Source organism: Platalea leucorodia (assembly GCF_965183815.1).
Source record: "Platalea leucorodia genome assembly, chromosome: 6".
Classification (NCBI taxonomy): domain Eukaryota; kingdom Metazoa; phylum Chordata; class Aves; order Pelecaniformes; family Threskiornithidae; genus Platalea; species Platalea leucorodia.
The window spans coordinates 6,144,172-6,169,456 of NC_138828.1; the positions used below are offsets into that span (position 1 = coordinate 6,144,172).

At 37.6% G+C, this 25,285-nt stretch overlaps 1 protein-coding gene across 1 annotated transcript in view; it reads right to left on the reverse strand.

Annotated features, from left to right (window-relative positions):
• Nucleotides 1-7,676: 7,676 nt before the first annotated feature.
• PDE5A (phosphodiesterase 5A) overlaps nucleotides 7,677-25,285 on the reverse strand; it is a 138,611-nt gene continuing 121,002 nt past the window's right edge. The window contains exons 15-22 of the mRNA XM_082314774.1: nucleotides 23,099-23,193; nucleotides 19,643-19,730; nucleotides 18,407-18,507; nucleotides 18,234-18,311; nucleotides 17,289-17,352; nucleotides 16,633-16,707; nucleotides 16,007-16,090; nucleotides 7,677-12,560 (exon numbers count right to left, since the gene is read on the reverse strand). Coding sequence (XP_082170900.1) covers nucleotides 12,423-12,560; nucleotides 16,007-16,090; nucleotides 16,633-16,707; nucleotides 17,289-17,352; nucleotides 18,234-18,311; nucleotides 18,407-18,507; nucleotides 19,643-19,730; nucleotides 23,099-23,193 — 723 coding nt within the window. The 3' untranslated portion in view covers nucleotides 7,677-12,422. The remainder of the gene's footprint in view (nucleotides 12,561-16,006; nucleotides 16,091-16,632; nucleotides 16,708-17,288; nucleotides 17,353-18,233; nucleotides 18,312-18,406; nucleotides 18,508-19,642; nucleotides 19,731-23,098; nucleotides 23,194-25,285) is intronic.

Sequence of the window (25,285 nt, forward strand, 5' to 3'; positions counted from 1 at the left end):
ACCACACTGCTGAATCTCTCTGTTACTGCCCCCAAATCATGACAGTATCTTTATTTCTCATCTTAACAAAGAATTGCTAATCCATTCATTTTATTCACCATATTTGAGTTGTAGTAAAAATTGGCTATCTAGTGAAAGCTATAATTAGACTAAGAAAATGTCTTGACATTTTCTCTCTCTGTTGTATCTTCATGCTTGTCTTTCTGCAACTGGAGAAAATATATTTACCCAACAAACCAGACACAAATCTCTACTGTGCCTGTTATAATTTGGTAGAGATCTGTTCTGCTCAACATAATAAGCATGGGACAGAGGATTTCCTGAATGTCTGCACATTCTTTCAGAAAACTATCCACTTGCTTCTTGTCTAGTGCTGAGCTATGAAAATTGGGATGATATTCTGTATTCATGTGCTCACTCTTTATTATATAGTTTAAATTCTGAGCAGTTTCTACAAATTTTCTTCATTATAACACATTCAGTGAATACTATGTGCATCTAACCCATCCCTACAACAGAAAAAGATGTGCAGCTAAGTGAATTTACCTGATGTGGTTCGTTTCCATAGGTCCCAGATTTTGTCTGTTCAATGATAATGCAGACCATGAGTCGTCTTCTTCCCCCACTCCCCTTCCTCTCTGATTGGTGCTACCTGAAACTGACCAAAACTATTGCATCAGCCTTTTTCTTTACCAAGTTTAGGGTTATAATTATTCTGTTCACATGGATGGCATCAGCTTTACTATCTGTTAGCTTCAAAATGTGAATGTAAATCCTGAACGCCAAATTGGATTTTGCTTAGCACACAGGTAATGGGTTGTGCTCTACTTACCAAATTTTAACAGTGTCTCATGTTATCATAATCTTGTACATCTATGGATTGCAGCCTGGATCAAGAGGTTTTAGTGAAGTGTAACTATCAATTTAGAACTTTGCTAGCAATACCAGAATAGTGTGGCTTTTCACTCCAGTCAGCTTCATTTTGAAATCAGTAGTAATCTGGCTAACAGACTGGAGAGGAACAATAGCACAACAAGTATTTCTCACTTGATGAAAAGAAAAGAAAAAATAATGTAGGTTCATATTGTTGTGAGTGATGTAGGGAAAGGTGCCATACTTGCAGCCAAAACGGTGCTAGAAGCTGAGCATGCATTAGAGTTAAAATTGACTTTTCCAGACCCTTTGGTCTTTTGAAAGATGGGATTTGGTGTAAGCTAGGCTGTTGTAGTTGTGAAAAGCTCGTGTCATAGCCCATGCCCAGTGCTGTGCTTATCATGGATGCCCATCTTGCCCTTCAGACAGCTCAGAAAATGGGCAAAATTACCTTCTGTTAGAGTCAGATTATCTCTTTTTATTGCACTGGAGTGTATCTTGACCTTTGTAGTTAGCATCATCAATCTGTATAATTTATTTAGTATATTTCTTTAGTATTTAGCAACTACAGCTGTTCCAGTTCAAGAAGAGTCTCCCAGCAGTAATTTGCAGAGGTTATCTCAGATCTTCCAACAGAGGTCCTTTTATGAGTGTTTCCTAATTCATTTCATTTGAAGTGAGCCACCTCCTCTTACACAGCAGATGTTTCAAACCTGGGGTTTTTGCCTAAACTGTGTGGGGAAGGAAGGGTAATGGGAAGAATCTCATTCGCTAAATGAATGGTTGCTGTGAGGGCACAGTACCTCCAGCGTGGGGTCACGCTGAACATGCTGGAGCACTAAGCTGGTGAAGCCAGCACAGCCCCAGCTGGGAGAGAGCAGGAGCCCACAGCCATGTCCCTGTTCTGTGTGGGAAGGTTCACCTGCAAATGCCAAGGACTGGGGTTGTGGACACGTGTCCTCTTCAGGCTGCAGCTTGTCCTCTTGTCTTCCACTCTTCCAGCGGCTGTCGTTTGCCTTCCTCAAAGCTGTGGTCTTCCATCTTAGAAATGCCTTTTTTTCTCTAAGGCTAGGAAGAAGCAGAGCCTGCCACTCTTCCTGTACTAGCTACCTGTTCTTTCCTCTTCCTACCTCTTTTAGTCCTGTCTTGGAGGGTAAAGAAGCCTGCCAGATGGAAGGTGTTCAGGCTGTTTACTCTTAATGGCGGTAAGGGAAGTAGCTCACAATATCTGTTTAATAACACCATTTAGGTCTCATTATGTAGTTTTTACATGCAGTTTCTTCCTACATTTTAATGCAGTTTTTTGTCACCTTGACTTACATAGAAGTTCTAAAGTAAAATTTGCAAAGAAGTAGGCATAATTTTGGGAGAAAAAAATCCTGCCTCTATATAAATATTAGAATTCCAGAATTAACATCTTTTGTGAAGGACAAAATTGAAATACTGCATCTCACTGTGAACTGGAGCATTGTCAGGTACAGGCAAGACATTTGACTTAGGGAAATACATACATGCTAGCCCCTGTAATTGGAACTGGGTAAAAATCAGCCAACTATAAAATGGAAGCTGTGTAGTTGTGTTAGCTTGGTGCTAAATCCAAACTCAGTGTCTCAAAAAGTGTTATAGCCCGTGCCCAGTGCTGTGCTTATCATGGATGCCCATCTTGCCCTTCAGACAGCTCAGAAAATGGGCAAAATTACCTTCTGTTAGAGTCAGATTATCTCTTTTTATTGCACTGGAGTGTATCTTGACCTTTGTAGTTAGCATCATCAATCTGTATGATTTATTTAGTATATATACATAAAAAAAAAAAATACCTGGTGTCTGGTTATAGTTCATACAATTTATTGTTGCTTAACAAATTTATTAACTGTCTTTACAGTCTTTGCAGAAGTGTTCTTTCTGGCAGTGGTGTATTGCGACTTTTGAACCACTTCTGTTGTATCTGCTAGAAAATTGTGAAATCTAACAAATGGGAAATGACCTTTTATTTTGAGCATTTCAGGAAAGCTTTTCTACTTTTATAGGTGGGTTCTGCATTCTGTTCAAGAACCTGCTGATTCATTTCATTTAAGAAATGCTAAGGTATCTGAAGTGGTGTTTATATATTTAAACAAAACTGTTACTGATTACTTTCCTCATTTGAATCCAGTCTATCTTCTTAACCTCTGAAAAAATTACTCAGAGTAGTGACATTCTGGAGCTTAAGTGCAAATATCTACATCAAACTAAACTAACTTCAGCAATTTTTCTGAACCTTAAAAAAGGGGGGGGGGGGGTGGGTGTCTTCTGGAGCAAGTCCTCAACTAACAGGAAGATCTCTCAGATGTGCTTTTCCGGTCAGTTATCTCACAACTTGCCTTTCCCCCCCTTGTGATTCTTTGGTCTCCCTCAGAAGTCAGGCTAACCAGCCAACTCCAAACCTTTTCATCACGGGAGCAGCGAGTAGCTGGGTCCTGAATTTCATATCAAAGCTTGTTGCTCCCTTTCTGTCCCATTTTTCCCTTCCTTAACGTTTCTTGTCACTGGGCATGAATCCTTAGGATCCTGTTCAGATCAGGCCCACAGATCTGTCAGTTAAGTAAGAATCTCCACAGGTGGTCAATATTTACGAGTTTCATGGTGTCTCTACGTCGGTTAGCGCTGACAGCATAAAGAACTGTTCTTCTTTGAGGTCTGATGGAAATGTCAGTGCTAGAAAAAGCAGATGTCTTTTTAATCTCTCACAATTTACACGAGTTACTTAGGACTATTAACACACTAAAATCTGACTTCAGTTTTCTTACATGTACTGGAATCATATGATACGCACTTTATTCAGAGTTCTTTTGAGTTCCTATAAAAGCTGGGCTTCCTTCTAAAATTATAATTACAATTGTTTTAAAGATTTTGTTGTTGTTGTCATTGGAATATTCCACAACCTTTTTCCTTCTTCTGTCTACCTCTTCCTTGTGTGGTTTTCAAAACTACAATTTTTGCTTAGATAGTGCATTGGAAAACTTGTTTTTTAGTATTGCTGGTTGCATGAAAGTCGTGAAAGCAAAGGGTGTGTATTCCTGGCTTTGTTCAATGTGCCAGCTTCAGAACAGTGAAAATGGACAAACTTATTAACTTTGAAGTTTGATCTTGAGATGAGGTGGATGGAAATAAATTATTAACTTATATGGTCATGCCAATTTCATCATGCCAGTCTGTGATTATGGTGGTTATGACAATGAGGTTCCAAAGATCTGGTTATGACAATGAGGTTCCAAAGATCTGGGTGACACAAATGCTTTTGCAGTGGGTTATATTCATCTATCCTACTTATTGTTTTGTGGCTTATCTTCAAGTTGTTTTGCATAAAATTAGCTAGGACAGTAGAACTCAGCTTTACCATGGAGTGATAATGGCTTGGTGCCAGCATAAACATAATACACTATGTAAATATGATTACATATAATACTACATATTAAGAGAGAGATGAATCCCTGTTAAAACCATGCAGATTAACTGGTTTCTGTCAGGTAGTTGTGTACTGATTTGGCAGTGTTTATGCGTGTTTTCTACTGCATGATCCTTCTGTGTCTTGGGATGGATTGCAAAGACGGTTGGGCGCTTAAATCATTGAAGTGCCCCTGGATCCCTTATTGTGAAGTTTTACTAAGCATTTAAACCACAACATTCAAATTTATATAGATACGATAAGTAGATAATTCTATGCCAGTAAAGCCAACTTTAGCATAACTATGGGTGGCCTAGCAACAAGGAGCTCAATGGAGCCTAACAAATGCCATCTCTTGGATAAATAATTTCAAAGTACGTATTGCAATTGGATGTTGTATTGCAGCAGGATTATATCATACTTGAGCTAGATTTTGTTCTGCTCCAGCTGCCTGTTTGCTAAGTTTCTGGTTTTATTTTGGTTCAAGGAGAATCTCCTGAATGCTGCTAATATGCAACCTATTCAACATAAAGATTCAACATTTGAAGATTACTTAGAAATTTCCACTGAGTATAGATCCATTCATCTGATTAGTTGGTAGTGGGCTGTGGATCTTAAAACTTACTCTTAAGTGTCTGTATACACTCCTTTTTAATTTCTGTGTAGTGGCTCTGATCCATAAAGTGCTGCATGTTTTTGAGAGTTGATTTTTGGAGAGAACGGCAAGTGCATGAGCTAATAAGCACCAGGTTAAAAAAATCTAGAAGCAAAATGCAGGATTTTCTTAAAGCAGTAACAACTCAGGTATTTACTTCATCCGTTACTGCGTGCCAAAATGAATCGTAGGATTACCTAGAATAGTAGAATCTAGCCTAGTTTCAATGAAAAGAGGGTGACAGTGAACAACTGCCAATAAAAATAAGTGTGCTTTTCCAGTAAAGGTTATATGAATCTCTGAGTATTAGTGCCATTTGTCACTTGTCACTTAGAGACTGATATGTCAGTTGACCCGTAGGGCTTCGTGTCAGGACTATCTAAGGTATTTAAATGTATATCTTAATACTCTTTTCCGATATTTTCCAGGCGAATACTTAGTAGCAGGCAAATTTAGGGAAGTAGTTTCTTTTTGTTCAGAATATGAAATGTGATCAGAGGGTGGGGTTGAGTCCAATGAGCTAACAATGTACAGTATTGAAAGCCTGCATCAGTCTTTTCAGTTACTCCAAAATTTGAACTGGACTTTTAGTTCATTTCAACATAGCTATTTGCTGATAGTACACTTTTGCTCTTGATTATGCTATAGCTCCAAACTCCACCAAAGATTACTGTGATTATCTGGATTAGTGACTTGAATCTAATCTCATCTGTAAAATAGCAAGTTCAGCATAATAGCAAGAGAGCACCCTGTATGGCTCAGATATTTAGATATTTGTATATCCAAAAGGAAAAGATGGCTTCAAGACAAAACATTCTTTTCTTCATGTCTCACGTAAAAGCAGAGCGGACACCCAGATCCTGGTTCTATTTCCAGCTCAGAAATGGACTTTCTATGTGACCTTGATCAAATTCACCCCTCTACTTATCTGTAAAATGAACTTCCCTTCTATTAAAAAGCTGTGTATATCATAAAATAACATGCCAGTGGCTTGATTAACTACTACAAAAAAGGATTCTGAAGAAATGCCTATATGTGAATGTATCATGTGTAAACTAGTGGTATGATTTAACCATGGATTTTACTCCTAGTTTTTGTTAAAGATCTTTGTTAATGTTAAACAAAAGAAACCTGGGTAAAGTATAGATCTCTTTATCAGCGATTATTTTCCACTGGGTGGGCAGTAGCAGGCCATGGCTGAATTGATGATCTTCATATTTCAGCAGGAAAGAGGATTTTGTCTTTACTTGGTAGTACAGATTCAGAACAGAAAATAATGCAGCTGTTTGGAGAACAGTTCAATCTCTCAGGAAGTGTAAAAATAAATTTCCATGTTAAATAAAATAAGAGCTTTGGAATAATGGAGGGGGGAAACATGCGGCCAGGTATTTCAGGAAATTCTGAATTGTTGTAAATACTGAAGTGAAAATTTACTGTGTTTATAACTTGTGATATTTTTCAACTGAAATTGAAGTTCTAAAGTTCTGTACATATTAAGAAATGCTACTCTGCTCTGAAGGGCTGAAAAACTCAATGGCTGTCAGATTACATAAATTTAGATCCTAAAGCTTACTACTGTAACAAACTCACATATTTGAATTATTTCCAAAAAATCTTAAAGGGTGAGATTTCATGGGAATGTGAAATGCATGTCAGCAATAGCTGTCACACTTCCTAAAAATATGGCTGGAGGAAGGAGCTATTGTCTCTTCCATTTGTTAAAAACACCTCGTAGTTGTGCAAGATGTGAAAGACTGAGTGTAATATTTTTTTTCACCTCTTCAACAAAAACGCCCTCGTTCAAGGTTATATTCTTTTCTGGGCTGGGTAAGAAATGTATTCTGGTACTCCTGTTGAAAACTGTGCCACTTCTCAGAAATGAATTCAAACATTCAGTAGGCTAGCAAAGGCTAAGCAGGAGCATGACTCGGTTGGTGAGTGGGCTGGAAAGATTGTAGTCCCAACAGCAAACGGTTACCTGATGTATGTAGATATACATAGACAGTTGTTCAGTTGCACTCATAAGTTGCAGTTGGTTCAGGCAAACAGTGCTTGGGTTTTGTGCTGGACTAAATCTGGCCCTTCATAACTTTTTGAATGACACTGTTGTTTGTCAGGGATGTACATACTTTTTGGTTTTGCCTAGAGCTAAAAAAAGTCAAGCCAGAAGTGTTGCTGTGGAGAACCTAATAGGCAAAGAACAGAAATTGCCAAGAAGCCCACTGGTTTAGAATTACTTCTAGGATCGGCAGTTCACAACATGATGAGGCTTTTGTTGTCAAAAATAATTTTTTCACATTTTTGTTTGAAGTCATTGGGTTGACTGTTTACATCTCTCTTACATGCTACCCCAGGAATTGATATTTGGGGGCAGAGGATGAGGATGGATCTGTATAACAGTTGTATTTGCTGGTTCTACTTATCCAATAAATAAACTGGTTTCTGACAGCTCCTAATAAGTGTAACTGCAGTGCTCTCTAGTGGTTAGTAGCAGTGCATTATTTTTTGCGGTTTTAAAACGAGAAGTACTTTACCACTGGCTCATCTCAGTAGTACTTATGTTGTAAGTCTCTTGATATTAATAGTGAAGTTTTTCTCTTCAGGATTTCTAGGACCTAGAGAAGTTATTATAAAATATAAATTTACAGAAGCAATGATTTGAATCAAGGAACAATGAGGTGTTGAAAATTCAACCTCGATAATGTTAATTAACAAACAGTAAAATTTGACATCATCCTTTTTATTTTAAAAAGCATGAAAACAGTACAAAGAGAAGAATGAGGAAATAAGTAATAAGCAGCAGTTTGACCATAGAAAATAACCTGACTCTATATTCTCTATCAGCTGTACAGTAAGTAGGACTAATGATTCTCTTAAGTAATGTAACTAGTTTTACTAAGTAGTCATAGGACAGAAGCAAGCGAGAACACGTAACATTCAGAAGACCTTAATAGTGCTTAAAGGCAGAACAGAATATACAGAGTAACCCCCTTAACCTAGTACAAAAATACTGTGCCCAGAAACTATGTATTTGTTCAAATATTTTTAAAAGATAAAAGAATACAAATGGACAAATTCAGTGGCTAGTGACTGTGATTAAGATTTTTATTAAACTATAATAGAAATGTATATTAAAACTATTTACAGTGCATTTCACACTACATTCTTTAAGAGACACACGCAGGTGTCTGCCATGTGAATACATAGAGGGCTCAAATTCTAACTTGAGTTACATCTGTAAGGTACCTTGGGCATCAGCAGGAATAGCTGAATACAACAAAGAGCAGGTGAGGCAGGTGTTACCAAGGGTAAGAGTTTGGTCCCTCTTTATAGGTAAAAAGGGTGGATTTGACCCATTTTTTCACTTTCTATACAGCTCAATCCAACTCCCACTGAGGTAAATGGGAATCATGTAATTGATTTCAAATGGGCATTTGAGCATGCCTTAGGCCCTAGCATGACAAGCTCATGCTGTGAAAGTTAGTGGAAACTAGCTATTATATAGCATTGTCACATAAATATACATTTACAAACAGTGGTACTTAGATACGAGTTTCTCTATGGAAACAAACTTCTTTATGTGGAAAATACACCTTCCCATGCAATTTCTATTCATCTAGCAATGACAAAGATAAAATATCTTGCTGTCACAATTTGCTGTATTTAGCAAGTGTTACTAATTACCAGGCCAGATTCTGTGATGTTTCTTGTTCCTGTGAAAGTCCAAACCAAAAAATCCAGCCCTCATTATTTATCATACTCTGGCCAAACTGGTTTTTTTATTCAAGATCCAATATTCAAGCTTATCTTTCAAATTAGTGCAAGTCCCTGAAGAAGTACAGCAGGGAACTGTGAAATATAGCTGAAACCTTGTGGAATGTAAACTGCATGTGATTTGACATGAAAAAGAAACTACAGCATCACAGAGACAAGACTCCTAACTAAAGCTAATGTATAAATTTGCCTGAAATACTAGGTTTCTATAAAACCTTTAAAAATGTATGAATTTATTATGAGTGAGGCATTTTTTCCATCCAAACTCTCTGCTCTCTTCTCATGCATAACTGCGAGGGGCAACAATCAGATCACTCAGGCAACATCCCCTGATTTGAAGGGGCTAGATCTGATTCTTCATAATCTTTCTATATAATGGGCTGGAAGATCAGTTACCTAGTAATTTTGAAAAATCTTATATATGAATTAGACCGTGTTGTGATTTTGTCAGTTTGTGCCACTCCCAGATAAAATGCATTGGATTGGAGTTCAAAAGTTTATCTTTACATGCACGCAATCGTCAGAGGGTGATGAATAACAGCAGCCCTCAGTCCTCTCTAAACTCCATTAAGTCTCCTAAACTCCATTTCAGCTTGTTTCTTGTATAATCCACACTGATTGCTTTAGCTAGACAATAAAAGTTGGAGAGAATATGTTTGAGATCCGACTAAAATAATTAGATACACAACTCATGATGAAATTAATGGCAGCTGCATGGCTGTGATCCACTAGCTGGGTTTGAAAATGTTGAATCCTGAAGGCAATGAATTTCAGGCAGAAAGCAGCCTTTTTTCATATTGTCACCTATCTACATTATGGAAGGAATGAGCAATTTCTGCAAACAGTTCACACAAAGCTATGACACAAAACCAGCACACTCTGACTTTGCCTTCAGGCAGAGTAAAACACTATATAAGCAATTTGATCGCCCTCTGAAATTTCATGAAGTACAGCAATCTATGCTTTCAAGGTTCTGAAACCAGTAGGTTAAAGGGTTTGGTTTTGTAGAAATATGTACAGATACAGGTGTATTACGACATTTAAATGGTTTATTTACTAGGAACTGTATTTCTATGTACTTTCCAATATTTGTAGTGCAAGAGATTCTGCGGGATAAATGTGTACAGATATGTAATTGAATATATGCACATACTGTATAACTGTGTTCATTTTAAGTGAACTTTGAAAAAATGCAACATCATGTCCATATTTTTCAAGTCAGAGGTATGAATCCAGCACTCCTTTGTAGTAGTTATAAATTTATGCCATAATAAAGCTTTGCTGAACACACAATATAGCAAAGACGTACTGGGATCTTAATGTAAATGATACGTCACTACGCTGTAATATCACCATAGTTGATTTGCTGTGTTGTCACCATGAATTACTAGTCTCAACCATACTAGAAGGAATACACCTTTATATACATACACTTTAGTCATATTTATATTAAATATGTATCTCATCAGTTAGCGTAATAATTATATTTCAGTATCTCAAGCGTTCAAGGAGAAGAATATACAAGGACTATGCAAATCCTGAAGCAAAGTTTCCTATTTATCAAAAAGTACCTAAAAACTTTTTTTTGGGGGGGTATGTTGCGGGGGTAGGCTGCGGTCATTTTTCTGCATAGCTATGACATACTACATATATATATTGTACTGTGTATGCATATAAATACACATATGGAGCACTGCATAACAGTAGCCCTAGAATTCTTAATTATTGTTGAACTCCATACTTTTTTTGAAAATCTGGAAAAAAAAAATCAGGAAAAATACTTTTGTAGAAGAATGTTTTCAAATTCAGCTGCAATAATATATAATTGGTAGTCATTGGAGAAGTTTGAGATAGGATTTAATCAGTGCCAAATAACTTACGTTAGCCGAAATGCTGCAGACTGTCAGAATACCTTATGCTACATTTAAAAAAATTGTGAAACTCACTGTTGTCCAACATTTTGAAACATTTGCTTCATCTTTTGTTAGCTTCTGGTATAGTTTATCTAAATGCAGACACTGATAAAAAGAGGTGGTTTTCACTGTCTTTCTGACCAGCTCTTACAAGGGGGGACTGATAATTTCCTGGGAAGAAGAATTTATTGCAGTTTCCAACTAGAATTTTCTGGATTACTGTGATGGATAGAAATAAACTCCCACACTTCAAAGTACAATCCCAAATGTATTACTTTTGCCTAATACTATTGCTGATTTTAACTGAAAAATCATTACTCCATATTAAAAAAAATAACATTTTCTGTGTCTCTGTGCAGCCAAAGTTACACCTACTGCTAACCAATCTTAGATTGCTGACATTAATCTCCTAATCCTGCCTACCCAAAGAATAGTACTCTCTTTGTATTACTCTTTTGGGATTTGTCTAATGTGTATATTTTCTTGAATTGGTTCCCAATTCAAAACAATTTTTATTAGTCATCTTCATTTAAATAAAATATCAATGTTGCTTTTGTAACTAGTGCAAGTTAATGGATTTCTTACTTTTCTGAACGTTAACGCCTCATATACAAATGGCAAATCCCTGTAGCATTCTCAGCTATTTTTGCTTTTAGTATTCTTTTTTCCTATTCCTTTAAGACATTGTGATTAATCATTGTTAACATTAACTAATGCTAAAAATTATTTTTAAAAGATGTTAACATAAAACTTTCTTCAAAGTGGTCATAGACATTTCATGATAGCACTGGCCTAAAGAATCAGTCATTGATAGTCACCAGAAGTGTGCCACTCCTGCGTCATTCTCATTCAGATTTTCATCTCTTGCTCTTGCAGTCACATTCCCTTCTACTCTTCCTGTCCATCGTTTCATCTGTTGGTTATGATGATGTTAAATTCAGCTTCCAAATTAAGTTAAAACCAGCATATAAAAATGGTGCTGTTTAGTTTCCATTTCTCTGTGTGCTTCTTGCAGCTTTCTATGGGAGCTGTTCTTCCATGGCAGCCTGTCAATTACGTTGTGACATTACATCAATCTTCAAGCAGTTTCCATTATTCATGGATAATTATGACGCTTCTACCACAAAATTCCTAAGACCCCCATTGCCTAGTAATTCACAGGGTTTTTAAAAATTTCTCCAAATGTAAGACATTTGCTAAGACCTTCCTCTAATATGAAAAAAACTACTGGGTGCACAGATTCTGGGGCTTTTTCACTTTGAAGCCCAGTTCTGTCTCCTGAAAGAGGTTAGCATAGTATGCTGGATGAGGCTCCCCAGAGTTAGTCTCAATCTTTCCTCTGAACCTCTGGGAAGAGAACAGGCAAGACTGCTCATTACTTTTATAACGTAACACAGCAAGATTGGAAGAGGAAAGAAGGTGTGTAATGCAGTAGTCTTTAAGATACTGGCCACGACATGATCACTAAACAACTATGTACATCTATGAAGTAATAGGCTCTCGGGGACAGTCAAGTAACTGCACTCGTACCTTCTTGTGGAACAGGGTAGCAAAAACTACCCTTGCAGATCTTTTTCCATCTCAGTCAGATGTAATAAAAGAAACACACTATCTTTAGATAACCTTGGCATATACACGGTCATGCTATATCTCAAAATGTGGGAAAATAATACAGCAGTGGCAAAATATAAGCCAAATTCATACAGTGTTTAGCAAAATGCAGTACTCCCCTATTACTATGTCTTCTATGTGAACTTAAGCTTGTGGTTGTTAAATCAGCATCTCAGTTCCGTTTGGCTTGATTGCTTTCTCCATTAATCAGATTCTTCTCTTGTTGTTCAGCTAAGGATTGCCATTTCTGCCTATTTTTTCTACAGCCATCCAGTAAAGGGTAGCAGGCCTCTGACACGTGCGTTAGGGCCTGCAATAAATTAAGAACATGTAAAACAGATTACATTTACAACAAAATAAGTGTTCTTAAAGATGACCATGAGAGCAACCAGAATGATTGAAATACGAGGTCTATCTATAATTGATACTGAACTTGTATTTTGAACTTCAAGGAAGGCCTCCTGCTGCACATCAAACATGAACACAATTACCTGGCACTAGTGCAGATTAGACTGAGCCGCGGTGTCCATACAGCACTTGACACATAGGTGCAGAAGGAACCATGATAAGTTTGTTGTATTAAGCAAAAGTGACCTGTCCAGTATTCCTAGTGAAGTACTATGCATGGACTTTGTTTGCAAGCCAGTCCTTTGAATTTATAGCAAAGTTGGTCGTAAGGATGACCTTGGAAAGGTAATCAGACACAGAGCAGGTATGGTCACTGGGACCATATTCACTGACAGTGTTATCAACTGATTCAGAGGAGTTCTCCCAGAAATATTTGAATTCAAGACAGTTAGCACATGACACATAAATAACATTTGACACTTAGTGCCTTTTAGGAATACCTGTGACTGAAGTCAATCATGTATTTTTCATGATGTGGCTGTGTTACTAGATCAGAGTGAAGGAAAACTGGATTCTGATATTTAAATATAGAATTGAAAAAATAAATAAAAGAACAATTAATAAGCGTTTTTGTATGTTTTTCTTTCCTGATGGAAACAATGAAAATGTATCCTCACTCTATGACAATCAGTCCTTACTTGCATAAAGGGTTCTTTTGGCTTTTAGAATGAAGTCACACTATTTAGAAGTGTAAAGTAGCAGTTTAATAGTTCAGACAGTGTGTGACAACAAGGTATGGGAAAGAGTATTTGAGCCCACTGATTCTATAACTACTCTAACCGACTGCAAAGTACACAGACAAGAATCCAGGCCCCTCTGCTAGTCACTATGCAGAACATAAAATCAGTCAGAATTTCACATGGAATTCAGGTCTCATTCAAATAACACGAGGTAGCAATGTCTAATTCTCCCGTAACTTTACATAGGGACCCTACTGAATTATCAGCTTATATAAATCTTCATAGTTCCTTTTGGCTTTATAGGCTGCTTCATTAGTTCCAGTAGACTTAATTGAATTATTCTTGATTTATACCTCTATAAGAAGAATGGGGCTGTCAAATATCTCTGGAGTTTTCCTGTTTTATTTATCTGAATATATCTAAACAGCATTTAAAACTGCTAAATGGTGCTTTTTTCAATTAAAAAATGAAGAGAATGAAACACACTTCTCTTATTTTTTCAGATTTCTGAACTTAAAGGGAAGACTTGTAGACCATTCAGTTTAACTGCACTGGTTACCTAGCTAACACAAGCCACAAAACTTCAGTTCATTGGGATCTGACCTACTCTGAATAACATGGTAAGTCACATATTTGCAGTGCTGTATTGGGAACTCCTCTCTGTTTGCATTGTGTGTCAAATTCCTACTGACTGGATGAAAGCTAAGAAAGCAGTGAAAAGGCTGTCACTACAACCCTGTTTATTGTTTCTTTTTATAGCATTAGAACATTGGAGAGTGAACTGTGTGCTTGTTCATTTTCAAAGTAACATTGGAGTTGTTTATGTGTTTTACCATTTATTACTCATTGAAGAAAACAAAAATCTGTGTAAGCAGGTAATACCCCCTCCTTGTACTCCAGTCAAAATAAACAAACACTGGATCAGCTCAAACTATAGCCCCTTCCTTGGATTTACTAGTACTGTTACAGGTTTTGACACTTCCTCATAGGCTTCCCATCCTCTTTAGCACTCTCTGCCCCTGCAGGTAAGTCACTCTCACTTATCTGTCTGGTTAGGGCACATGCTGGCATACTCTGAGTCTATTTAAAGTCCCAGACACTGTCAGCCTGCTACGTGCTGTTCCAGTTCAGGTCAGACTTTGAGACAAGATGACAACTAAGAGTGATACACTGAAAGCTGTAAGAGGCAACATGTTCTGAACAAAAAGATGCTGCTTAGACCCCCTCCTGTGGACGCAGCATCTCCTTCTTTCTTCCCCAATTAAAGAGAAGGGAGAAGACTCCAAACGTTTGTAGGTGCTTTTGGCTGCTAACCAGGAATGGCTTTGTATTCACTGTGGCATACAAAGCTGCAGTTACAAAGTGGGGCACAGTAGCTAGAAATTACTCATGCACGTCATTTCCTTGCAGGAACTGTACAGGAGCTGGGTAAAGTTTGGACTAGTATCACTTGGTAACTGTTGATGTAAGCTGCAGTGCATATTTCAGAGTAAATAATTGAAAATTTTTTGGTCTTTTCATAAATGGAAAGGTAAAGCCCTCCCCTAACAAGAGAAAGTATAGAAGTTCAGGCTCTGGAGCTGTGGGCGTTCAAACCTGCTCAGGTGTTCTGTTCAAAGAATTTTCTGTTAGTATAGTCTGTACCTTTCCAGAGACACTCAGTCTTCTTTCAACAGCCTGCCTCCTACTGGAGACAGTTTTCTGAGGCTTCCCAGCAAAGGCTGCCTTATTTTCGTGACAAACAGTTTCTACAGCACAGAAACATGTGAGTTTCAGGGGCAGCAGCTAGTAGCTCCCTTTCCTTCTCTGTCCTTGTTTCCTTCCAACTGGTGGATACGGATTCTTTTTAGAAAAGTTTACTGTGTAAGAGGGAAAAATTTGAGTAATCACCTTGTTCCTCCCACTGGAAGATTCTTAAGAGAGACTATCTGTTCCTCACTGTTCTTTTTCTCACCTCAGTTCCTGTAAAATGCTTGCTACAGTCCCAATGAACAGGCTTTCACTCTAGTGCTTTACTGGTTTAAAAAAATCAGAAATCAGTATGTTTGTTTCACACTATATCTGACCAAGTATCTGCTTATACAGTTTGTGACCAGGATGAAAAACATTTCAATGAATTCTCTCATGCGCTGCTTTTGTGTGTGATGAAAGAGAAAGAAAAAAACGGGATGGGAAATGTTAAACTCGGGTAAATTTCCTATACATAGCATATTGCCTTTTGCATGAAGAATTCTGAATTCTTTAAAACTCTTCAACAATACTTTTTATCAGTGCACTACATGGATACCATTCTTTTCCTACATAGCAAAGCATTCATTTTTTGACTTTCCCTGATGATCATAGCAGCTCACTGGAGCTGCTGGAATCCAGAATATAACCCAGGAATCTAATGCCAAGTGCACAGAGCACAGTAATTACTACTAGGTTTTAAAAAATTATAACAAAATACATTCATCAGGCAAACATACCATTAATGATAACTACTAAAATAATAATTTCTTCAACTGATTAATGAGCCATATGTAATATATAACAAAAAAAATATTTTTTAACTAAGGGACTAGGTTTTTTATTTGATTTTTATTCTAATTTTAAATCTGCATCTATTAGGGGCTACAGTGAGCTGTTCTGGTTTTAGATATTTGCAATTCTTTCTTAGGCACCATACCTCATACAGCTGCAAACAAACAGCATCTATGAATCCAACCTGCATGCTGGGAATTTTATTTTTCTTCTCTCTGTTCATTAGATCCTGCAGAAAAGAAGTAAACAAGCTCTGTGTTTAAATGCATTAAATAAAAAACCCAACCAATACCAAAGAGACAGGCTGGAATTAAAAAGCAGCACCTTAAAAAGCACAGCAGGTTCAGCACAGCAGGGTATCAATACATGTGTTACAATGCAGGTAATTTGACTGTATAACTTGCCTTAGGAGATTGTCTTTGGACTGACAGAGCCCAAATAGCTAGACGAATAGACAAGCTTACTGTTTTTGGATAGGCTGCAAATAGGTACCAATTTAGGAATCTATTTCCAATTTAGGAATGTATTTCCTAGACAATTTAGTAATACTGATTTAGAAGAAATAATGCTGTCTGTTCTTCCGGCTCAGAGATAATGACACACTGTTGGTGTCTGGGAACCGCAGAAGACAACTGACTACTAGGAGGACAGGGAAGGAGTTGGTCCTGTATTCTGGTCAGTGGAAGAAATTGTGGCTTTTGAAAGGAACGTGAAGTGCTGTTTGTAGAAGCCATTTTGAAAGAGGTGATTCCACACGATACTGCCACTTACTGTTGGTTCTATGTTGAGTTCCTTCCGCTCTTTATCTCCTTGATCAAAGAACTCAGTAGCTACAAGCTCAGCAATCTGTAAGAGATTTCACACATTGAGAGCTCTAAAGTTTGCCTGCTACCTACAATCAAAACTGTTCCCTGTGTTTCCTATCTCTCCTTAGGATATATCGAACTGGGACCCCCCCATAATGACACTCTCCAGCTTAACAGCTAGCTTTTAGAATTCTTCATGCACACATCTACGCACAAACAAAACACCTGCGTGTGCTGATATTTACTCTCACAAAGCAAAGTGAATAAAATGGCACATAGGCATCTTACCACTGATAACAGCTGGAATAATAAACACATAGAAAAAGCTCAGGTGATACTAGTGTGTTGTATCAATTGACTGCCTTGTAGTAACTCAGAAATGTTGGAAAGAACAAAGATTCCTGTTTTACCTTCAGATTACTGCTAACATGGTGACATAGCTAAGTGCACTGATCTTGCTACAAAGACCTGAGAAAGTCTTCAGTCCACGTACAGCACTTTGAAGGACTGCTTCCTAAGGCTCTGCGTTCCACCATTGCCTTTGCAATAAGGCCTGGATGGAGGAAGCAGAAGCTGTTATGTGGAGTTTGTATTTGGCAAATCTTAAAATTAAGCATATACCCGTTGCTGAACTGGCCATGGTTTGGTTATGGCTGATAAATCACAAGCAGTCATCAGCATTGCTCTGTAGAAAAAACAGAAAGAAATCTATGAATTACTGTATTGTGAAATGTATGTAGCCACCAAGTCAAGTGATTAGTAAAATAGAATATAAAATTTCAAGGAACATCAAAGTCAGAAAAACAAGTGAAATTACAGCAAAGTTATAAAGGTATCTAAGGCTTGATGATGTGGTAGACTTTCACCTGTGTGAAATGAGCACACAGAAATGAGCAAATCTGGACTGGCTCATTTGGTGGATTCACGTCAAATGAACTGTTTCATTCTATCTGCTACTGGACAGACAGCACATTTATTTATTTATGACATTAGCAGTGACTGCCATCTTTATTGACAGCATGAGGGCCAAGGACTGAAATAGGAATAAACATAGAACGTGACTACATTGGACTGGTTTTTAAAGGCACTGAATTTGAAATACGGCATCCTTCCTTTCTGAGACAGCTTATGTAAGCCTGCTTTTCTGTAGCTGTGCATTACAATATGTGTCTCTATTCTTAATCTTCTTTCTTCTTCACTGCCAGTAAGCAATCAGCTTCAAAACAAACTGCCTGTTCTGAATCTTTACTTATTGGTTTCAGCAATTCAATATTTAAGTAGAAAGTATCAACAGCAAAAGAACATGGTACCTAGAGAGGAACCCTACACTCTTCAGGAGGAACAGAAATGCTCATGTAACTCCACGTGCTACTTAACAAAGATAAGGTTGCAGACTTAGTAATTCAGACGCGGGGAGTCATTCAGTGACCTATGTGCCAATGCCAGTTTGCACAGGCCCAGAGCACACAGATCTGCTGGATTTAATGAAATTCACATCAACATGGCATGGAAAATTGGGTACCCGATAACATTAATTGGCTTCTTAATCATTCTGCTTTTACTTACAAAAATAGCTCCTTCTGTGTAGGATCTTCCCAATTAAATTGCTTCTTCCTTAGAAGTTCAAAAAATTCTCCTCTCCTCCTTTAAAAGAAGTTAAAACAACAGATTTTGCAGCATGCTGACACGATCCAAACATCCAGCAATGACTATCCAGGCAAACTTGCCTCTGAACTTACTTTATGTATAGTGCTAGGTCTGTGGCAAGAATGGCTTGTTTTATCATTTTCAGTGTGGCCTTGTATTCTTCAATGGAAAGGCTGCTGAGAATCTGATTTCCCTTTACAAAAAATGAAAACCAGTGTTATCAGTAAAATGGGCAACAGCACACCAGTTTGCTAAAATGTCTCTTAGATACTAAATCATTAGGAGTTGCTTGCTGATAGCTGATGTCGTTCTTTTACCCTGCTTCCTTTTGCAGACTGCCCAGTTTAAAAATAAAAATTCCAGTCTTCTTGAGTAATGGCAGAAAGCCGCATAGCAACAGCATCATGATCGACTATTACAAAATGAAACTGCAAGCAGAGCAACATCAAAGCCTTTAAGTCCATTTCATTCATCAAAATTAAATTTGCCACTAGTTGTGTTGTAGCATTTCTCTTTCCTCTTCCCCCTCCTCCCTGAAGCAGAGGAACTATAATAGATTCCAGTATCTGCCTATACATCTCACATAAATGAAAATATTTCCTTTTATGAAGCAACATAAATAACAAGCTATTACATAGAAATGTAAGCTCAGCAGCCCACTGTTAAACCAAAGCACTGTGCAGCTGGTGAAATGGCAACTTGCCTCCACTTTTTTTCCATATTTTCCTGTCTGAATAGTAAAGAATCATTACAATACAAAGGATGCCGCAGCACCACACCTGTGATACAAAATGAGCAGTGAAAATATACTGCTTTGAAATGATTGTGCATGCTGAATAACTGGTCTTAGAATTAGTTCATAATAGAAAACAAGAAGAATGTAATTTTATTTGCATATTTACTTAACTTAGGTTTGGCTTCACTTCAGAATGTCAACCTTAGCAGTGTTTGGTTTGGTCTCATCAGGACTGCTTTGTGTATGTGTAGGCCGGAATGTTTTTTGAAATGAGAGCAAGGACTTGGGTTTGTTTGGTGGTTCATAAGAGGTCATGAAAACGGCAACAAAGCCTTTTGTTTCCTTTGGTCCAAGGAAGCAGGTACTCAAAAGGCTATTTGCAAGGCTTCCCTTATCAGGCAACACTTGGAAAGGTTCGGTGGCACTCAGCAATGGAACTGTGATTTCAAAACTGCTGCATTTGCTTTCTTTACCCAAAAAGGAATAAAGATCACTTCGGAATGTATAAGGGTGGGAGTCTATCCAAGAGCTAAAAATAAGAAGTAAAATAGGGAATAGTTTCCTTCAGCATACATGAAAATGTGGCACTCACTGGACTATTCAGGATCATAAGGCATTGATCAAAATGATGATGCTCCATGATTGAGTGGCAATACAGTTGAGCCAGTGGATGTTCGCTTCTGAGGAGTAAAAAGACCCATCAGATGGAGGAATCAAATTAAACATACTAGTAATCCAGAAATAACTTCCCTTTTAATGTCCTCTTCTCATTATCAGTTTACCCCCACCCACCCATACTTGTTCTTAACCAGTTCCTTACCCCTTCTGTGTAACTGGCCAAACAAAATGCAGGAAGGAGATGCAGGGGGAGTACAGATAAAAAGACAATGCTGTTACTTTGTCAGAGCACTGACAACTCTAGTTTTCTGCTTTCTGTTACCAGCTGCACACCAGGAGTGAGAATGTAATACAAAGTTTTATAAAGAGTGAAAGTTCTTGCATGAAAAGGAAAGACAACAAGAAGGGTTCATTCACAAGCAAAATTTAAGTGACAATTTTGGCTTTTGCAACATTTTAAACACCTGCCTGGCATATTTAGTCAGCTCAACTACTGAGCTTGTAAGTAATAATGCAGACCTAATCGGAAACTCACTGATACCAATGGAAAAATTCCTGCTGACCTCAGTGGACTCTGGTGCAGGGCCCAAAATGTTGATCAAGTAATTTCCCAGTGTTAGTAACTGTATCAGTACTACACTCATCACCATGCTCTTCATGACCAAACTACTGCAATATCGTTACCTACCCTTTGCCCAGGGTAAAATCCAAACGGGAAACAAGATGTTGGTTGTACTACAGGCAGTGAAAAACAGCATGAAACCAACTGTGCGGGTGCAGAATTTAAAGCTATCGTAGTCTAGAAAATAGAATTTACTGTTTGAGTGGCTTTAGACAAAATACAGAAACTCCTCCTCTCTGAGGATTTCTAATTTCCCCCTCTTCCTCATTGCATAATACAGTTCTTAGCTTTTGCTACTCTATCTTCATTTTCAGGCCCTGGTCCCACGTTGTTTATGTCATTTCTTCAACTAAATCGGGATTCTTTCGGAATTCTGTTTTGCTGCTGATCCTGGATCTATTACTCTAATTATAATCTGACCTGCAAATGTTTAATCATGTAAGAAATTCTTTTTTAGCATATAGTTCCATGGGACTTTTTGTATGGTTAAGGATCATTCACATGAATTAGTGGTTGCAGGACTGGGTCCCTATGTAAGTGAATGCACACAGAGACTCAAATAAAAGTCATAAGAGGGGACTCCAGGGATTTAAAAAGCACAAAAATGTGGAGAGATAGATGGAAAGACAAACAAATATGCGGAAAGGGAGATTAAAGGATGCAAGCCCCTGAGGATTATGGGCTGGCTGCCCAGCACCTCCTCTGAGACCACTGCAAAAGGAGTATAGAGCAAATACGCTTGCGTGTTTCTGTAAGGAAAAAAATTGCAGGATGGTGCCAACACATGCTGAGTGAAATTCCCATTGAGTTAAGTGGGATTCATACTGTGTCCCCTAAAGTTCATCCTGACTGAAGAGAGAAATATGTGAGAAATATCTTAGGTTATCTTCCCAAGTACTGCATCAAACTGGAGCTTGCTCTGTACTTACAGACCCTGGCTGTCTGGGAAGACCCAAGTGCTGGAAATAAACTCAGGTCCTACCTCTGTAGTACATAGCATTTCTGTTAAACCACCACACCAGGCCAAAGGACACCACTGCTTTCTGAACACAGTGGTTTGGTTATGCAGTTTTCATATTCTGTGCTTGCCTACTTTACATGTGGGTTTGGAAGAAAAAGAAAATAAAACCCCTGCGTATCTACCGAAAGACCTTTAAGCAGTTCATTTCCTGTAATTTCTACTACCAGGACCATTTTAATTTTTGAAGCCCTGTTGCTTAAGAAAAGAATCGTATGCTAAGTATCCAGTCTCCCTGCTTCCAAGGAAGAAACAAAACGGATCCGTTCCTGGAAAAAATAACTTTTCGTTTAGATTTAAAAGAGGGATTTAAAAACAAAATTTATGGAACTTTCTATTGAAAGAGAATTATTAAGCTGTAATCATCTCTGCTTTACAGCATGCGCAAATGTTAGATTTTGCTGTCTATGACACTTTCCCAGGACATTTTTGAGAGGAGATGACGCATCTCCAGATGTCTTCCAGGAAATTTATTTTTAAATAAATAAAGCAAAAAATAGCTAACTCATTCCAATCACTGCAAGGCTGCAGTTACTGCTGGAATCCCCTATTAGGGAACTAGAAAAAGGTTACTCTTTCAATTTTTTGGGGTTTGGGGGTTTTTTGGTTTTGTGTTTTGCTGGTTGTTTTTTTTTTTTTTTTTTTTTTGCTTTACGCATCAGTCTTAGTGTTATTCTGAGCATATAACCGAAAGGCAGGAATTCTGCTTCAGCTTACTTATTTTCTGCCTTTCAGTATTCTCTGCCTCAAACAAACTTTTCCTCCCCTAGTATCTTACTTTACACACAGCGAGAACAGCAGACCACTTCTTCCAAAGGTAGCTTCAAAACCACTCTCCAACTCTGCCAGAAAAAGATACCAGTATACATTTCTGGGTATCTTTTCCCCATCTCTGGTCAGACCAGGACACATTGCCATATCACAGTAATCACATTATACCATGTTTTAAGTCAAGCTGTTTATTTAATCCAAGAATCATACACTGTTACTTCAAGTCAATACTAAATTCACTGAAAAACACATTTTGGGCAGATCTGAAACTATTAATGAATTCTAAAAAAAAAGTATTTTTAGTTAAAATGGAGAAAATTTCAGATGCTTCATTTTGATAACTTTAATGTGAAATATTTTGTTTAGTAAAAAGTTTTGTTTCAAGGTTTTAAAACATATTTTGACTTTTTGCATTGTAAAGGTTTTTCTGTAATTCCAGAATTGATCAAAGTTAAAGAGTACAGGTAACCCCAAATCAATGCAAATATATTTTTTAATGTGATTTATTGTATCCAAATCAACTTAGAATTCTGGGAAAACATGGCTAAATCATGAGTAAAACAATCAGAATTCAAAATGGTATGGAAACACCTTTGTATCAGATGGCTGCAGACCTCAGCTCTGTGCTGGCCCAGACTGGACGGGGAACAGCTGGTTGGGCAGGGAGTAATCTGAAAAGCTGCACGCTTCCTACCCGCTGTCCCTGAGAAGCTGGGACCTCTTGCCGTCACTGTATGGGAAATGGGGATGGGACATCCGGAACAGGAGCAGGAAGACGCTGCCCCTGCACAGTCTGCAAAGAGTTTACTACTTCTGCCATCGTAGTTAGTCAACAGCTGAGGTTGTGCATCTTTGCTTTGGACTCTTGAATGTTTCTGGCTGTTCTTGCTCTTACTGCTTTGTAAAAACCTGCTCCTTTGCACAGCCTCACAGCATCAAATCAATTAGGTTGTACTTAATTTAGCTCTGTGATTTTGGTATTCCTTTGTTTTTATTTAACCTCTCTCAGACTTGCTTACCTTTGTATGTAAGAGTTGTTCACTCCCCTGTGATCCAAATCATGACTTAGAGTTGCTATCAGCAAAGCCAGTGTTTCTAAGTCAGTCAGTTTGCTCTATATGTAAAGAGTAATACAAGAAGTGAGTTAGCTTTGTGATGGGGATTTATTTTGCACAATGTGTTTTATATCTGCTGTCTTGTCTTTACCCACATAGCAGATACAGTTCTGGCCCAAGGAGGACAAGGACATAAAATGGTATGCTGAGAATAAGGGTTATCTCTGAAGCTGTGGTGCACAGTAATAACCATTCTTCGTAGGCCTCAATGCAGTTTTCAGAGGGAACATCATCTAGCCCTATATATACTGATGAGAAAACTGATACAGAAGTGACTTGTGTAATGTCACCTGGCAGCGAAGAGAGAGCACGAGGAATTTTTTTAAATATTGGCCCCGTGACTTTTAGCTCAGCTCCTCTATTACCTCAACGGAATTAGACTACATTCCCTAAGTAGGTATAAAAATTCATTATGCAATTGTCCTTGGAATAATCAGAAGGGAAAAATGTCATGCTTTTCATTGATCACTGGGCAGATAAATTAACAGAAGTTTAAAACCCATGGAAAACAAAATTAACCAATATCTGACTCATTATTAAAGACTTTATTCTCGAGCTCCACCAAGGATTAGTGGAGAGGTTACAGTTTCTCTTTTGTGACGATTTTGTATCTTTAATATTGTTCCATAGAATTGGATAGAAAATGTATTTAAATCTGTCCAGTGAGAAACAGAGGCTGGTCAAAGTTACAGTATTCATGCAGCATTTCGTAATGGGACAAGAATAGCAGGCACAACAGTCAGGACAGGAATTTGAAGAACAGCTAGTGACAGCACTGCCACTGGGAGGCTGTATCTTCTGTGCAATCAAATCCAAATTTTTCTTTAAACAGTTACAACTTCGGTAGATTTGCATCTGCTTTCTAGATAATGAAACCTGGCCTTAGTCTAGTCAAAAGACAAATCAGTTTGGAAATGAGTGATTTTATGTTTCTCCTAGGAAGATGTGTCCCCCAGTGCTTTTCCTCTCAAACTAGAGAAAATTGACAGACTTAATGTTCAATGCCGTTCTGACTCCAGAATCTAGGACATGAAAATCAGTGTGGAGTGAATCCAATGCAGTTAGGAATAAAACAATTTATGGAAATTGCAGTGGAGACTGACAGGATTCCAGAAATAGCAAGCAAGCTATCAGGATCATCAGAGATTGCTAGACTGCACACAGGGCGAAACGACCATGTCCAGTTCAGTATAGAACGAATATGAAAGCCCTTGCCTTTGTCTCTTCCAGCACCTTTGGTCTTTTTTTTTTTTTCTTTTTTTTTTTTTGCAAGACAAAGTTTGTAGAGGAAGGGAATGCCTCTTCATTATTCGTATTGGGTTTTGGTCTACAAATACGATTTATTTATTCTCTCAGAAGTGCTTACTGTAAAATAGTATAAACCAACTAATAACAATTGTCTGTAATCAAACTGAAGAAACACATTAATTCAGAATGAACAGAAACATTTTGTTTTCTTCAAGAATATAAAAGCAAAACCTAAAAACATACTTTGGAAAAATCTTGAATCAATATCTTTCTTATTTTGGGGATCATCTAGCCCTTCAGTATTTGTGGTAAAGACTGATTAGGTTGTTTTTTAAACTATTATGTGTCTTTTAAGAGGAAGGTTGAAACATTGTCTAAAAGCATGGAAATGAGCATTTAAATCTTCATTTCCAATAAATGTTCTATTGTTTGTCTAAACCTGTACTCAGCTCTGTATTTGAACTTAAAAAATTTCCTGTTGAATATTATAAGGAAACATCCTGAAATAGGATCAGTCCTTTTCTTCTCCACCTTTTTGACTTGCTTGTAGCTTATGCATTACCTTTAAAAAAGGACACAATCCTGTATGTGCCTTATTTGAGATATTCCCATTGCAAGCATCCACCTGATCATTTCCAGAAGATTTAACTGAAACTGGGTACATAACAACATGACAACAATTTCACAAACCAAGCCCTTAAAGCCAGAAGTCTTCAGCAGAAACATTTTGATTTCACTAGCAATACCATGGAATGACGAACATCTTACTGATGTGACAATCAGAACTATGCGTCATTATAGAATTTGCCTAGCCAGAAGATTCTTAATGTAGAAACAGAAAAA